The sequence below is a fragment of the Staurois parvus genome, unplaced genomic scaffold (assembly GCF_062004578.1).
Source record: "Staurois parvus isolate SC_StPar_1 unplaced genomic scaffold, SC_StPar_1.0 ptg000226l, whole genome shotgun sequence".
NCBI classification, from domain to species: Eukaryota; Metazoa; Chordata; class Amphibia; order Anura; family Ranidae; genus Staurois; species Staurois parvus.
Genome location: NW_028318022.1, coordinates 4,966,411 through 4,981,019, shown reverse-complemented (window position 1 = coordinate 4,981,019; position 14,609 = coordinate 4,966,411). Strand labels below are relative to the sequence as shown.

The 14,609-nt window shown below is 38.4% G+C and overlaps 1 protein-coding gene across 2 annotated transcripts in view; it reads left to right on the top strand.

The window, feature by feature from the left end:
- Positions 1 to 14,609, top strand: part of MYOM2 (myomesin 2) — a 178,996-nt gene that overhangs the window by 118,306 nt on the left and 46,081 nt on the right. For both annotated transcript variants that reach the window (XM_089679521.1, XM_089679520.1), the window contains 6 exons: positions 400 to 526; positions 10,464 to 10,642; positions 12,042 to 12,156; positions 12,480 to 12,636; positions 12,728 to 12,834; positions 13,122 to 13,166. In XM_089679521.1, the coding sequence (XP_089535647.1) occupies positions 400 to 526; positions 10,464 to 10,642; positions 12,042 to 12,156; positions 12,480 to 12,636; positions 12,728 to 12,834; positions 13,122 to 13,166 (730 nt within the window). The remainder of the gene's footprint in view (positions 1 to 399; positions 527 to 10,463; positions 10,643 to 12,041; positions 12,157 to 12,479; positions 12,637 to 12,727; positions 12,835 to 13,121; positions 13,167 to 14,609) is intronic.

The window sequence follows — 14,609 nt, the reverse complement described above, 5'->3', positions numbered from 1 at the left end:
GGATTTTTTTGCCTCATATTTGCCTCATATTTGGCCATGTTTTTAGGGTTTTGTGTCCTTTTCTTGATCAGCTGTGGGTATAGGGTTCTGCATATGGAGGTTTTCAATTTATGTAGCCATTGTTTTCTATTGTTTGAACTATGTGTATTTGTGTCTTGTTCAGTCACACCAACTATGTAACTATAACAAAATGCTTTTAATCATATAATAATAATAATCATATAACCAAATAAGAAAGGTCCATTGTAAGAGTTTACGTACACTTTAAGAGTAAAGTGATTGCTTGCACAACAGTGATCATTTTTAATGATACATATGCCTAAGTTTAAACGCATGTAATATACAGTATACATTACGTAGATAATAACAGTAAGTACATTGTATCTTGACTTCTGGCAGGTGGAGAATCTGGAAGCAGGTGCTTTCTATGAATTTAAGATAGCTGCAACCAACCTTGCAGGGCTTGGCCTTCCCTCTGATCCAAGTGAACACTTTAAATGTGAGGCATGGACATCACCAGAGCCAGGTAAGACCTATTCAGGTTCATGCATCTTTAGCCCTATTCCTATGTCTGGCCCTGGGTAAAACTCAGACTTTGTTTTTGGAGTTGAAGCATGCTAGAAAAATTCTCCCAAGTGATCTTTAACTTTTATGTAAGAAACAAGAATAATTAAATGCATGATTTATCTAACGTTGACCTGACTAATCAACAATTGTTCAGATATACTTGGGAATTACCCATCATTTTGTAAGAGAACAGATCTATGTCAATGACTACACCTAATTAATCCTCTATATAATAAGTTACTAAGAGGCTAATGTTTGGTTCATTGTCTAGGATCTGCCCTTTATCTCTTCAGTGTGTTGAAATATGTTAATTATTGATGAATTTTAGAAGATAAATTGGAGGAAGTTGCATCTCTATTCATTAAAATTTACAGCAAGTAAAACTTGAAACTTGGACATAAGAAAAACAATTCTGCATGCAGAGAAAACAAGTTACTTTATTACAAAACACAATGTCACAAGAGCAGAGCACAATCCCAAGTGGCAGAATAGTTATATCATCCATGACAGGTATACTACTCAGATTTATTTTTCTTTATTTTACCCTCCCTTCATACACAAGGCCATTTTTATCAGTTTTCAACTTTCTTGTTATGCACACTAATATGGAGTTAGGATTGATAATGTGCATATTTATTGATAGCCAAGACAAATTGCTTACTAAATGTGTAATGCAGTTTTATGTCTTTATATGGGCTGAACGAATGGTTAGTTACATTTTACTTTGTAGATGCAGTTGGCTAGGAATCAGCTTTCATCAGTTTTTCTTCTAGTTAGAACAATAAAAGGTGATTTCTGGATGACTTAGAATACATGGATTGACTATTCTGTTGTGCCTTAATATAGTGGATTTCCAATGTAATTAGAAATTCCCTATACACAGGGATTATATGGGACCCTGATGCAGATTAGGTGAACAACCATCTAGTATACAACATGATACAATGAATGCTTGTTTCCTATGAATTTCAGTAATTAATTTTGATTGCTATTATTCATTAAATGGATAATAATTTCAAAAGGCAGAACAGTTAGCACATCTCAGTATTTGAAACATTAGTGCAGCATCATGCAGAATTGTCCCTTCTCTGCAGTTTTAGTAGTACTGGCAGCTTTAATTTGAGACTTCATCTGCAATATATATATATATATATATATATATATACTATATATATATATATATATATATATATATATACAATGCTCAGCATAAATGAGTACAGCCGAACAGATTTGTCAGAAAACCTTTACTTGCCTTTCAGAATCAATATTTTTTATGGAACACTATACTACAAATTGCACCCACAATTGCAAGCCATTGATTGCAAACAAGATTTGTTAATTTGCTCACACAAAAAAGTATTGTTCCTAACAAATTCATTCAAGACTATTTTGCAAAAATGAATACACCCCAATGAAAGTCTTAGGAGCAAAGCTAAATTTTAGAAAACAAAATCCTAATTAACAAGGATTCAACTACAGGTGAGTCTTATTACTCATTAAACAGGTGTCCAGCAGACAGTTCATTATAAAAGGGCGTTAATTAACAAAGAAAACCCCTTCCCATGTCATGCTGTCAGCAATGGCACCACATGGAAGAGAAATGTCACAAGGCCTGAGAAAGAAAATCATTTCTTTACACAAGAAAGGTGAAGGCTACAAGAAGATCAGCAAAGCTTTACTTATCAGTCAGAATACTGTAGCAAAAGTGAAACAAAAATTTAGCAACAATGAAACTGCAACCATCTCACAGTGGCGTCCTGGCTTTCCACAGAGGTTATCGCTTCGATAGGAGCATCTTCTGATGAGAAGGGTGGAAGAAAATCGCCATGAAAGTTCACTGCAGTTAGTTAAAGAAGTAGAAAGCCAAAGTGGGGTGATTGTTTCCTGTGACACAATATGGCGTAAACTGCTGAGGAATGGCATGCCTGGGTATCATCCATGAAGGAAGCCTCTTCTAAAGCTCATACACAAAAAAGCCCGGTTAGACTTTGTAGGGGCCCATGCTGAAAAAAAGAAAACTACTGGGACACTCTGGAGTGATGAGCTTAAGATAAATGTTTTTCAAACCTATGGTTTCAAAACTGCAGGGAGTCGCAAAGGTGAGGAGTACAAAGAAAAATGATTGGTGGCAATGACCTTGTGTGGGGCTGCATGAGTGCTGCTGGTGTTGGGGAGCTGCATTTCATTAATGGTATCATAAATTCATAGGGGTAAGGTCCCACCCCTTTGTATATATGAATTGTGATTTGGTAGGAATAAACAGATGAGAGCGGGTGTGCATCAGTGTTTTTCTTTCAGTGCGTCAGGTATTGTACTTGATGTGGATCTACATTACTGGACAACATGATTGATGATAGGTGTACATTGCAGGGCAATTTAGTTTTTTTTAGTTTTATTTACTTATTAAAGCATTTGTCCAAAACTGTATGTGTGTGTGTTTTATTTTACTGTTTACACTTTTTTCAATGAATTAGTAGGGGTACTATGTACCCTTTACTCATTCACATTTCAATAATCCCCCCGCCTAAAGACCCCGTCAACCACCAGGCCAGGGTTGTGGGGAAGAGGCCCTTGTCCTCATCAACATGGTATTCTGAATCATAAAAATGCTCTCCTACTGTATAATGTATGTGAACATTTTATTTGTTTCTGCATTAAAAACTGCAATATATTATTTTGTATGATATAATGCTGGCACAGCAAGGAACTTAATCTCTAGAGTATTATTTTCATGACATTGAAATGGTTATTTCCAGGTTATTTTATGTAAAAAAGATTTGATCACAACCTGGCACAACTATTCAATTTTCAACTTAAAACCTAGTTTTGATGAGAAAGGGAAACATGTTGAATTTGTTAGTAGGAGGTCAGCTAGATTGAAAGGTATGGGTACTGTCTAGATTCTGCCTCCTCCCCACTGTAACTTTGCAAACACAGTTAATTATCTTGGATGGTGATTAACAGTAGTTTATACTACCCAGGGAGTTTCAGGCTCACCGTAATGAATTGCATTCTGATGCATGGAGATGCCATAGTGTATTCTGGATTTTTCAGTTCAGGGCATGTAGATTGCTAAGGGGAAGGTATGCTGCACCCCCCCCCCTGTTTTCTGGCCTTCCAGGCTGTATGACCAGATAGGGTTCTGGTACGGATTTTTTTTTCAATTTGTGCTTGGAGTTCTTTCTTAATATCCATATAATGTAATTTGAGGGGGCTGCTATGAACTAGAGAGGGAACTCTATGCCATTTTGTTTTTTGTGTGTGGGGGTCCGGTACAGATGAATGAAATCCCAGGCTGCTTTGTTTATTAACAGAATCAAGTGGCCAGGAGCTGTCATTTTGCTGGCAGTTTAAACACACTTTTTTTTCTCTGTAAATGTCAGTGTTGCTGAAGTAGGTTGTACAGATCACATAGGTGTGCAGTAGACAAGGTCAGGACATCTCAAAGATATTTGTTTAACAGCTTCACTACCGCTGTAAGCATATACTGTATGCAGCCTCATATTAAAGTGGTTATACCTGATCATGGTTTAGGCTAGAACCATGTTCCCAGTATAATTGTTTTACAGTGATCAATTCCCTTTCAGGTAAAAGTATTCCTAGCAGCTATACAGCCGCTGGATTACTTTTACAGGTGGCGGAATGGGGATTTCACCAATCAGGGAGCCCATTACAGATGGAAATGTTGGCATTGACTTCTCTGGACACAGTGGGAGGAACTGATGTTGTTCCTCCTACTGTGTGATATCAGAAACTGGAAGCAGAAATAATTTTGTCATTTCTAGTTTCAGCTTTTTCGTTTACAAGTCATTGCTGACTTGTGAAGCAGCAGATCAAACCAATCTTGATTTGATTTGCTGCTTTGGAGGTCAGAAGAGAGATCTGGGGTCTAATAGACCCCAGATCTTTCCATAAAGAGGACCTGTCACAGATGTTGTTCATTTCTTGTGGTAGCAATAAAGGTACAATAAAAACATAAAAAAAAAATATTAATACAATTTTTTTTTTTTAAACGCTTCTGCATCCCTGTGCTCATATGGAATAAAAAGGCGAATGCACACAGCAGACTGCACACATTTGTAAAAGTGATCGCACCACACAGGTAGCAATATGAATGTCAGAGTGAGAGCAATAATTGTAGGGCCAGAGCTCCTATGTAACTCTAAACTGGTAACCTGTAAAGGCTTTTAAAATGTCACCTATGGGTATTTTAAAGTACCATTGTTTGTCGATGTTACACAGGTGTGCGCAGTTTTAAAGAATGCCATGTTTCATATCTATTTACTCGGTGTAACATCATATTTTACATTTTACAAAAATAAATTGGGTAATATATAGTGCTTGTATTAAAAATTAATTAAAGTGTATTTTTCCCCCAAAAAAATTGTGTTTGAAAAACCATTGCACAACTACCGTGTGACAAAAAAAAAAAAAAACAACACCTACCATTTTACTCTCTAGGGCCTCTGCTTAAAATAAATAATAATAAGAAGAAAGAAAAAAAAAATATATATATATTTCTCTGAGGATTGCAGTGATCTATTGGCCTCCTGGACCGGTGTCCCGCTTTCTTAATGATTTTTCCGCTTGACTGCCCTACTTTCTCTCCTCTAAACTACCCACTGTCATTCTCAGAGATTTTAACATCCCTATTAATGCCAACAACTCGGCTACATCCCAACTCTTCAACATAGCCTCATCTTTTGCATTAGCACAATGTATACAGTCCTCCACTCACTCTGATGGGAATACATTAGACCTTGTTTTCTCCCGTATTTGCACTCCCTACAACCTCACAAACACCTACTTTCCTCTCTCTGATCACAATCTCATCACCTTCACAGTGTACTCGTGTTCAAACAGCTATCCTTCCAAGCAGCAAACAATTACCCGCAGAAACCTTCACAGCTTGAACCCTGCTTCTTTCCACTCTGCAACTGACCACCTCTATGACAGAATCTCTCCCCTGTTTTGCCCTGACCTGACCTGGCCACTGCTGTCTACAACAGCTTGCTTTCATCCACATTAGACTCACTTGCTCCTCTAACAACACGAAGCATCAGGGCCCGACCATTACAACCTTGGCAGACTGACGACACTAGAAATCTTAAATGACATAGTCATGCGCTGGAGCGATTGTGGCGTAAAACCAAATCTCAACAAGCCATCACCCTATATAAATCTGCTTTCTTAACATACAATTACTCCCTTCATGCTGCCAAACAAGCCTACTTTGTCACTCTTATTAATACCTTGTCATCCAGTCCTCGTCGTCTCTTCTCTACTTTTAACTCTCTACTTTCTCCACCTCCACCCAGTACCTCATTCACTGCTCATGAGTTTGCAAATCATTTCAAAAATAAGATTGATGCAATTCGTAGGGGCATCGCCACTGCACAGACATCCATCCCACTTAGCATACCTTATACTAAACCTCCCTCAACACTTTCCTCTTTTGACCTTGCTACTACCAAAGAGGTCACTAAAGTTTTCTCAGAAGCCCGTTTCACTACCTGCCCCCTGGATCCTGTCCCCTCACAACTACTACGGTCACCCTCTTCTTCTATCCTATGCTCCCTCACTCACATCTTTAATCTTTCCCTCTCTACTGGTGCCTTCTCCTCCCCTCTAAAGCATGCAAACATCACTCCCATACTTAAAAAGCCCTCCCTGGACTTCACCACCCTGAACAACTTAAGACCCATCTCCCTGCTACCATTTACCTCTAAAATTCTAGAACGCTTAGTCTACAATCGCCTGAGATCCCACCTCACCGACAACAACCTTCTTGACCCTTTACAGCCTGGCTTGCACTCACTACACTCCACTGAAACTGCCCTACTAAAACTCACTAATGATCTAATAACTGCTAAAACCAATGGCCACTACTCCGTACTCTTACTACTTGACCTCTCTGCGGCTTTTGATACGGTTGACCATCCCCTCCTCCTCAAAAAACTCCACTCTCTTGGCCTCAGATACTCTGCTATCTCCTGGTTCTCCTCCTACCTATCGCAGCACTCCTTCAGCGTTACCTATAATGCTGCCTCCTCCTCTTCACTCCCTCTTTCTGTAGGGGTCCCTCAAGGTTCTGTCCTTGGACCCCTTCTCTTCTCAATCTACACCTCCTCCCTTGGTCACTTGATAAACTCCCATGGCTTTAAGTACCATCTCTATGCTGATGACACACAAATCTATCTTTCTACCCCTCACCTCACCCCTTCAGTCTCCTCTCACATTACTAACCTACTAAGTGACATATCGGCATGGATGTCACTCCACCTCCTCAAACTCAATCTTTCCAAAACTCAGCTCTTAGTATTCCCCCCAGCCCGTGCCCCCTCCCCTGACTTCTCCATCAAGATCAATAACACAATCATCAGTCCCTCCCCTCATAACATGGTACTAGGTGTAATTCTAGACTCCCATCTGTCCTTTCAGTCCCAGATCCAATCACTGTCCAAATCTTGAAGACTTCACCTCCGCAACATCTCCAAGATACAGCCGTTCCTAACCTCGAAAACCACTAAGCAACTTATTCACTCCCTTGTTATATCTCGCCTTGACTATTGTAACTCCCTCCTCATGGGCCTACCTAATTGCAGGCTATCCCCTCTTCAGTCTGTCATGAATGTTGCTGCCAGACTCATCCACCTTACTAACGGTTCGGTATCTGCCACCCCTCTCTGCCAATCCCTCCACTGGCTTCCCATTGCCCAACGGATAAAATTCAAAACATTAACAATAACGTATAAAGCCATTTATAACTCTGCCCCAAATTACATCACCGATCTTGTCTCTAAATATCACCCAAACCGTACTCTCCACTTCCCGCAAGATCTCCTACTCTCTAGCTCCCTTGTCTTCTCCTCTCATGCTCATCTCCAGGACTTCTCCAGAGCTTCCCCCATCCTCTGGAACTCTCTACCCCAATTTATCAGACTATAGCCTACTCTGCTCACTTTTAGGCGATCTCTGAAAACCTATCTCTTCAGGGAAGCCTATCCTGCCCTCAGCTAATAATGGAATCTTCTACTCTTCCAACCAGTCCATCCCCCACAGTTACTACCTTTTGTACCACTAGCCCCTCCCTCCTAGATTGTAGGCTCCAAGGAGCAGGACCCTCCTATCCCTCTTGTATTGAACTGTGTTGTTGCTGTATTGTCTCCCGTTATATTGTAAAGCGCTGAGCAAACTGCTGACGCTATATAAATCCTGTATAATAAAAATAATAATAATAATAAATATATATATATATATATATATATATATATATTGTTCTGTCTATCTATCTATTTAATGTTTGCGGGTTGTAAGTAATTTTCTAGCAAAAAAATGCTGATTTTTACATTTATGACAGAATTTTCAAAATTGACTTTGGCTTCTAGTGGGTAATAGACTTTTACATTTTTAATGTTTTATTGTAAGTAATACTAAAATCACCACTCCCAGCCAAACAAATTATTTTTAACTTATTTTTTGGTGCATGTTACCCATGGCAATCCCCAGCCTCCCATGCCATTTGTTTGAAAATCCCTTGCCTGTTAGTCTAGAAAATGGCTGGAAGAGGTTTTTTTTTAACATTCAGCTCCCATTGACTTCATTGTGGATGAGATTTGGTACCCAAACTTTTAGTCATGTTTGCAAACCCTGCTTTAACAAATCCCAGTTGTTTTCAGACAATCACTACTGGGGAATCTTCCAAGTTGGAACATAAAAGGACCCAAATCAGATAAAGTCATTGAATTAAAGCTAAACTTTAGGTAGATACACAAACACCAATAAATGTGTATATTCATTAAAAAGTATAACATTTTTAAAATAAATGCTTCTAGTTTAACTGCCTGGATTTTTTAAAATGTCAGAGTTCTCTATATCTCTGTAAAGAAGGACTTCGGTTGTGCAGGGCAGGATTAAAAGCTCAATCAGTCTTTTTTTTATCCTGATCTGTGCTGCTGCTCCAGCAGAGGTGAAAGACCTGCTGCTGTCTGACTTGGGTTCTTAGGTCACAAAACTGTCTGTTCAGAATTATGAAGGCAGGTTAAACAGTCCACTTGTATGTATTTCGCTGCTTCCATGGAGTTTAGCTTTTGAAGGTCATATGCTGTAGCTCTCCTTGTCCTAAGATATTTTTTTTAAATATAGAAGGCATTGTTCAGTTGTTGGAAAAAATGTCAAATATACAGTGAATTCTAAATGTTATCTTCCATCTAAAATTTCCATTTCTGTATACTTCAAGTACATTGGATTTAGCTCAGAAAGTAATATCGGTACTCTTGTGACAATGAACAAACAGCTACATATATTTTATGTATCAGATGCAGCTTTGTGAGAGATTAAAATACTTAATTCAATACATTACAGAGCAAAATATACACCCACCTTTATCATACCTGGAAATTCCATGAGAACATTGGTGTGAATATGGAATAGTCTAGTAGCATGTTCATTTCTTTTTTATCTCTATATATTGATATTCTGCATCAGAAAAAAAAATTCTCTATTACTGCATAATGTATGTCAACAATTTATATGTGTCTATGTAAGAAAATACAATATATTATTTTTTATGATATATTGCTGGCAAACTAAGGAACTCCATTTCCCAGAGTGATATTTTCATGACACTGAGATGGTTATTTCCAGGTTTATTTTCTGCCAAAAAAATAGATAAAAAGATATCACAACCTGATACAGCTATTTCAATTTCAACCTAAAATCTAGTTTTGGTGAGAAAAGGAAACACATTGAATTTGCAAATAAATAGGAGGTCAGGTAGCTTAAAAGATAAGGGTGCTGTAATTTGCACCGAGGTGCCATAATGTATATTGGCTATCTCAGGTTCATGTGACAAAACATCATTGTGGTTATTCTGTGTGTGTTTGAGGTTACAGAATTTGGATAGTGCATTAAAAATTACACTTGGCCTTAAATAGCTTGTATAAGGAACATATTATGGATCACTTCATAGATATAATACACTTGCTACCTATAGTGGGTGTTAGTTCTATTATGCCATAGGTCTCACTGCAAAGCCTTCTAGCATATGTATTCTAGTAAAACTATGTTTAATATCGCATATAACAGAAAGATGTGTATGTAATTAAATACTTGTGTTGCTCAACTCTTCTGTGGGACTTATCTCTAAATTTAGTCCAGTTCATGATTTATACACATATTTCATTTTTGGACAGAATGTTCCCAATTTACATAATGTAATTAGGTTCATTCACTTTGAAAGAGAATTTCCACTTTGCAACGGATGATTTCCTTAGTTTGTGAATGTGGTAAAAACTCAGTTTGCAAAAAAACAACTTTTATATGCAATGAAAAAAAAGCAGTACTTTTGATTGCACATGATTGGATGATGGAAGTTGGCAGAGCTTCACTTCATTTATTAAACTTAAGGAAAAGTGAACAGCCCTTTTTTCTTTTAGAAAATCAACCCCATATACTATGTGGAGACTATTGTTAATTTAATTGAAGACCGTGCATAGTTTGGGGCAAGGTTGCCACAATATGTCATCTTAAGTGGAGCCCCAGCCAACTCTGTTATAGATATGCCACCTTAATTTTTTCAGTCAGTAACGAGAGAGAGAGAGAGAGTTGAGACTCTCTTCCTACACCTATGTGACATCATTGGGTACTTGTACTGCCAGTTACCAAGCATCACCTTGTACACTGGGTAGTGAGTCACATGCTAACCCATATCTGATAGTGAAAGGCAGGTGTGAATGTGTAGTTGATGGGCCACCATTGAAGTGAACCTGTTGAATTTGTACCTTGCATGGGTAAACCACACCACACAGATGCCCCTCAGTTCGCAGTAGATGTAATTTTATCAGCAATAAAAAGACAAATTCATATTTTGCACTGTTTTCTTATTATCATAGGACCAGCATATGATCTTACATTCTGTGAAGTCAGAAACACTTCTCTTGTGATTCTTTGGAAAGAACCAGTATATTTAGGAAGCAGCCCTATTACAGGCTATTTTGTAGAATACAAAGAAGTTGATGCAGAAGAGTGGACAAGGGTGAACCAGACTGCAACAGCAAACCGCTACCTAAAGGTATACCTGATAGACAGTTCCAGTGAATGTTGGATTATTGTATGCTGAAAACATATTTGGTGTCAGGGCAGGGCTGTGGAACGGACAGGTAGGCCTAGTGGCAGGGTAATGCACTGGCTGACAACAACCACCACCAACAGACCGAAGTCCCTCAGGGAGCGGAGTCTAAGTCCCAGGCTGCCCTTCACCAGGGCCCCTGATGGTGGGGATGGACTTGACGCAGCCAGGAACCAGGTCGCGGCCCCCGAGACACCCCGGCTGCGGTAATGGCCGCCGCCAATGGCGTGTAGCTGGTGAGAATGACAATAGCGTAGTCAGGCAAGCTGGGTCAACAACAACGGGACAAAACAGTACAGAACAGTAGACAGAGAATCACAGGTCACGGGCCGGGTTCAGCAAGGGAAGGTCAGATCGAAGGAAAACACAGAGAATGGTCTAGTCACAAGCCGAGTCAAATACCAGAAGAGTCACGAGCATATACACAGAGCTGTAGCAAGACCAAGACACAAGACACAAGTGCAAAGAGCATGTGCGGATCACAGGCTTATATGTACTCAGCCACACCCCTCTGGGGGATGGACCTCAGAGACCTGAAGGCATAAAAGCTTCCCACCATGCTCAGCATAAATCCAAGATGGATGCCAGCACATGGAGTAACATAACCTCTGGGAAAAGGTAGGACCTTGACATTTGGCTTTTCTAAACCATTTGTGTCCATGTTAGTAGTTTAACGGCAGATTCTGGCTTTCTGTATATTGGTCAGTCAGTTTTCCTATTTGTCTAGACATAATCCAATTATAGTTAGCACAACAGAGCTATCATTTATTGTATGCATAATATGATCTAAACACAAAAATATCAGCATTTTTATTGCATTTGTTCAGTGTCCTGATGTTGCAACCAGCTAATCAGCTAAATGTACAGAAAAAACACTTATACAGAATTGTGGGAGGATTTGTAAAGTGATGCTTTTAAGGCCTGATTCTTTAATGTGCTTTACTAAGAACTAGAATTTTTTCTTCTTTTTGGGCTTATATTGTTAAGTTTTACATACCCCTGCTGTGCTATAATGACTAGATAGAAAAAAAGAGCTTTTTAGAGCCTTCTGGGCTACTAAAGAATGTCATCAAGATAGTGACAACTCTCCTTAGCTCCCATGCTTGTGTATGCCCTTCATATACGCCCCTTCACGCCACATCAGTTAATACAGCATATACTGCAGGCCTTAATTTAACTTTCATGAGGGATATGGTGAATCACATCAAGAGAATATAGGTAACAGTGGCTCATTCAACATTGTTTGATAACTTTCGAAGAAATAAAAACAAGTAAATGTACTTTTTTAAACTTTAATAGAGTTGTTCTTTAATTTAAAGCTTAATTTTATGGTGATGTCCAGGTGAAAGAACTGGAAGAAGGAAAAACATATATTTTCCAAATCCGAGCTGTTAATGCTTCAGGAATTGGTAGACCATCTGATAGCTCAGAGCCAGTATTTGTCCATGCAAGACCAGGTATGTGTCTATGGTATTTCAAAAACTAAAAGGAGCAAACACAACACAATAACAAATAATAAAAGTTCATATTGCTTTATGCATGTCATTGCATGTCAGTGTAAATAGCTTTACATAAATTAAGAGTAATCAACTATCTTTCTAATTTGCCTACTTAGCTAAATGACATGTACATCCATTAAAACTGATCTTTTATTATATCTCTTTGTTTAAAAAAAATATAAACCAAGTTTTGGACCACATGTAGATTCTGTTCTTGATTGTCACTTTTTGTTGGTAGAATTGTTTAGGGATCACTGACTGTCATTTTTCTTTTACACCAGGTGTCCAGGAGATCACTGCTGGTGTAGATGAAGAAGGTAATATTTACCTTGCATACAATTGCACTGAAATCACTGAAGCATCTCAGTTTACCTGGTGCAAATCTTATGAAGAAATTAGTGATGACCAAAAATTCAAAGCTGAAACTATTGGAGAAAAGTATGTCTCTATTTCTAACCAAATTATGCCCTGAATGTAACTCTTGTGCATTGGGGATGTGTTATTACTTTTGTTCTTCTTTTGTTTTCAGTTCCAAACTCTTCTTTAAAAACCCAGACAAGGAGGATTTGGGTACATACTCAGTGGCAGTTAGTGATACTGAGGGCATATCATCTAGCTTTGTGCTGGATGCAGATGGTAAGAGCATTGCCTTTTGACACTATGACCAAATCTAAATTTAATGCTATCCTATGATAATTGTGATTCTGAAAATCTTTGCCATTATACATCACTAGTATTTTAATGCAACATACTGCAAAGTAAAGCTGGAAACATTATTATGGAATGCAATATATGAAATTAAAAACATTAAACTCACATTTACTTGTAAATATTTCCTCAGTTATATGATATAAGATATAATAGTTTTTAAGACATAGTAATTAACTATGAATGTAAACTATTTTATTTAATTTACATCCTAGAACTTGAACGCCTGATGGCTCTAAGCCATGAAATTAGGAATCCAAGTAAGTAGAACTTCTTTTTTCTGTTATAATGTCTTTGCTGTGAAGAAATGTCAGAATAAGTGGTGAACAAATCTCTACTTGGGTTCAATTTGAAGGCATGTATGGCGAACACATTCAAACATCTGCAAATTTTGAACATTAATGTGAACCTCTTTGAATAGGAGTCAATAGGTGAATTGGAGGGAAATTTTAACCACTTGCCCTCCAGAGGATTTACCCCCCTGCCTGACAATTGTGTGGTCATGCAACGCTGCACCCAAATGAAATTTATAACCTTTTTTTCTGACGAATTGAGTTTTTGTTCGGTTATATTTGATTGCCTGTGCGTTTTTTATTTTTTGCGCTATATTTTGAAAAAACAACAACAATATTTTGGACTTTTTGCTATTAAACGTGTCCAGTAAAAAAAATTTTAAAATCTAATTTCGTCATACATTTAGGCCAAAATGTATTCTGCTACATGTCTTAGCTAAAAAAAAAATCCCATTACATGTAAATTAATTGGTTTACGTGAAAGTTATAGCGTTTACAAATGGCAGTATAGATACTGGGATTTTTTTTTTCTACTAGTAAAAAAAAGCACTGACACTGTACTAATGGCACTGGGGAGGAAGGGGTTAATGTGACGTGTGATTAAAGGGTTAACTATGTGCTGGGAGTGTTTTACTAGGGGGCAGGGGGGGTGCTTTACTGTAAACACACTGATCAGGATGGCTGTGCTGTGCACAGCCATTCTGAGCAGTGTGCTCGAGCTGACAGGAAGGAAGACTGTTTGTAAACAAAACAGTCTTCCTCCCTGTCGGTGATTGTTGGTAATCACCGGGCGCTGGGACTCAGTGATTGACATCTGCGGCCGCAAATGGTCGATGCAGGTAAGGTGCGTTCGTGGCATGTGCGTGCCCGCTACCCGGAAATGCAAAATCACGTATATATATGTGATATTGCCCACAGGTGCCACCCTGTAGCTGTATATCTGCTGTAGGGTGGTCCTTAAGCGGTTAAAAATGTATTTCCTTCATTTTAAAAAGCTAATAGGCAAGGGAGCTGGGTACTCCCAGGTGGGGATGGGGAAAGGGATTCTTTGGAAAGGCCCGGTATATTCAGGAAGCAGCCCTGTTACAGGCTATTTTGTAGAATACAAAGAAGTGGATGCAGAAGAGTGGACAAAGGTGAACTACTTTAGTATATCACACAATTATTATGGCGCTTTGGGCTGTAACAAAATATTGCAGATTTAACCCAATCCTTTGTACTAGAAATCTTCTCAATAAATATTTTTATGATTGTGGTTAGAACATTGTATGGTAAGCTCATCTCTTTAAACAGCTTTAAAATATGGTGGTACATACCACTACAGGAAATAATTAAGTAAACGTAAATGAGGCCATATGAAACACCCATATCCTTACATGTCCTTAAGAATGCCTGTTGTAGAGTTTCATC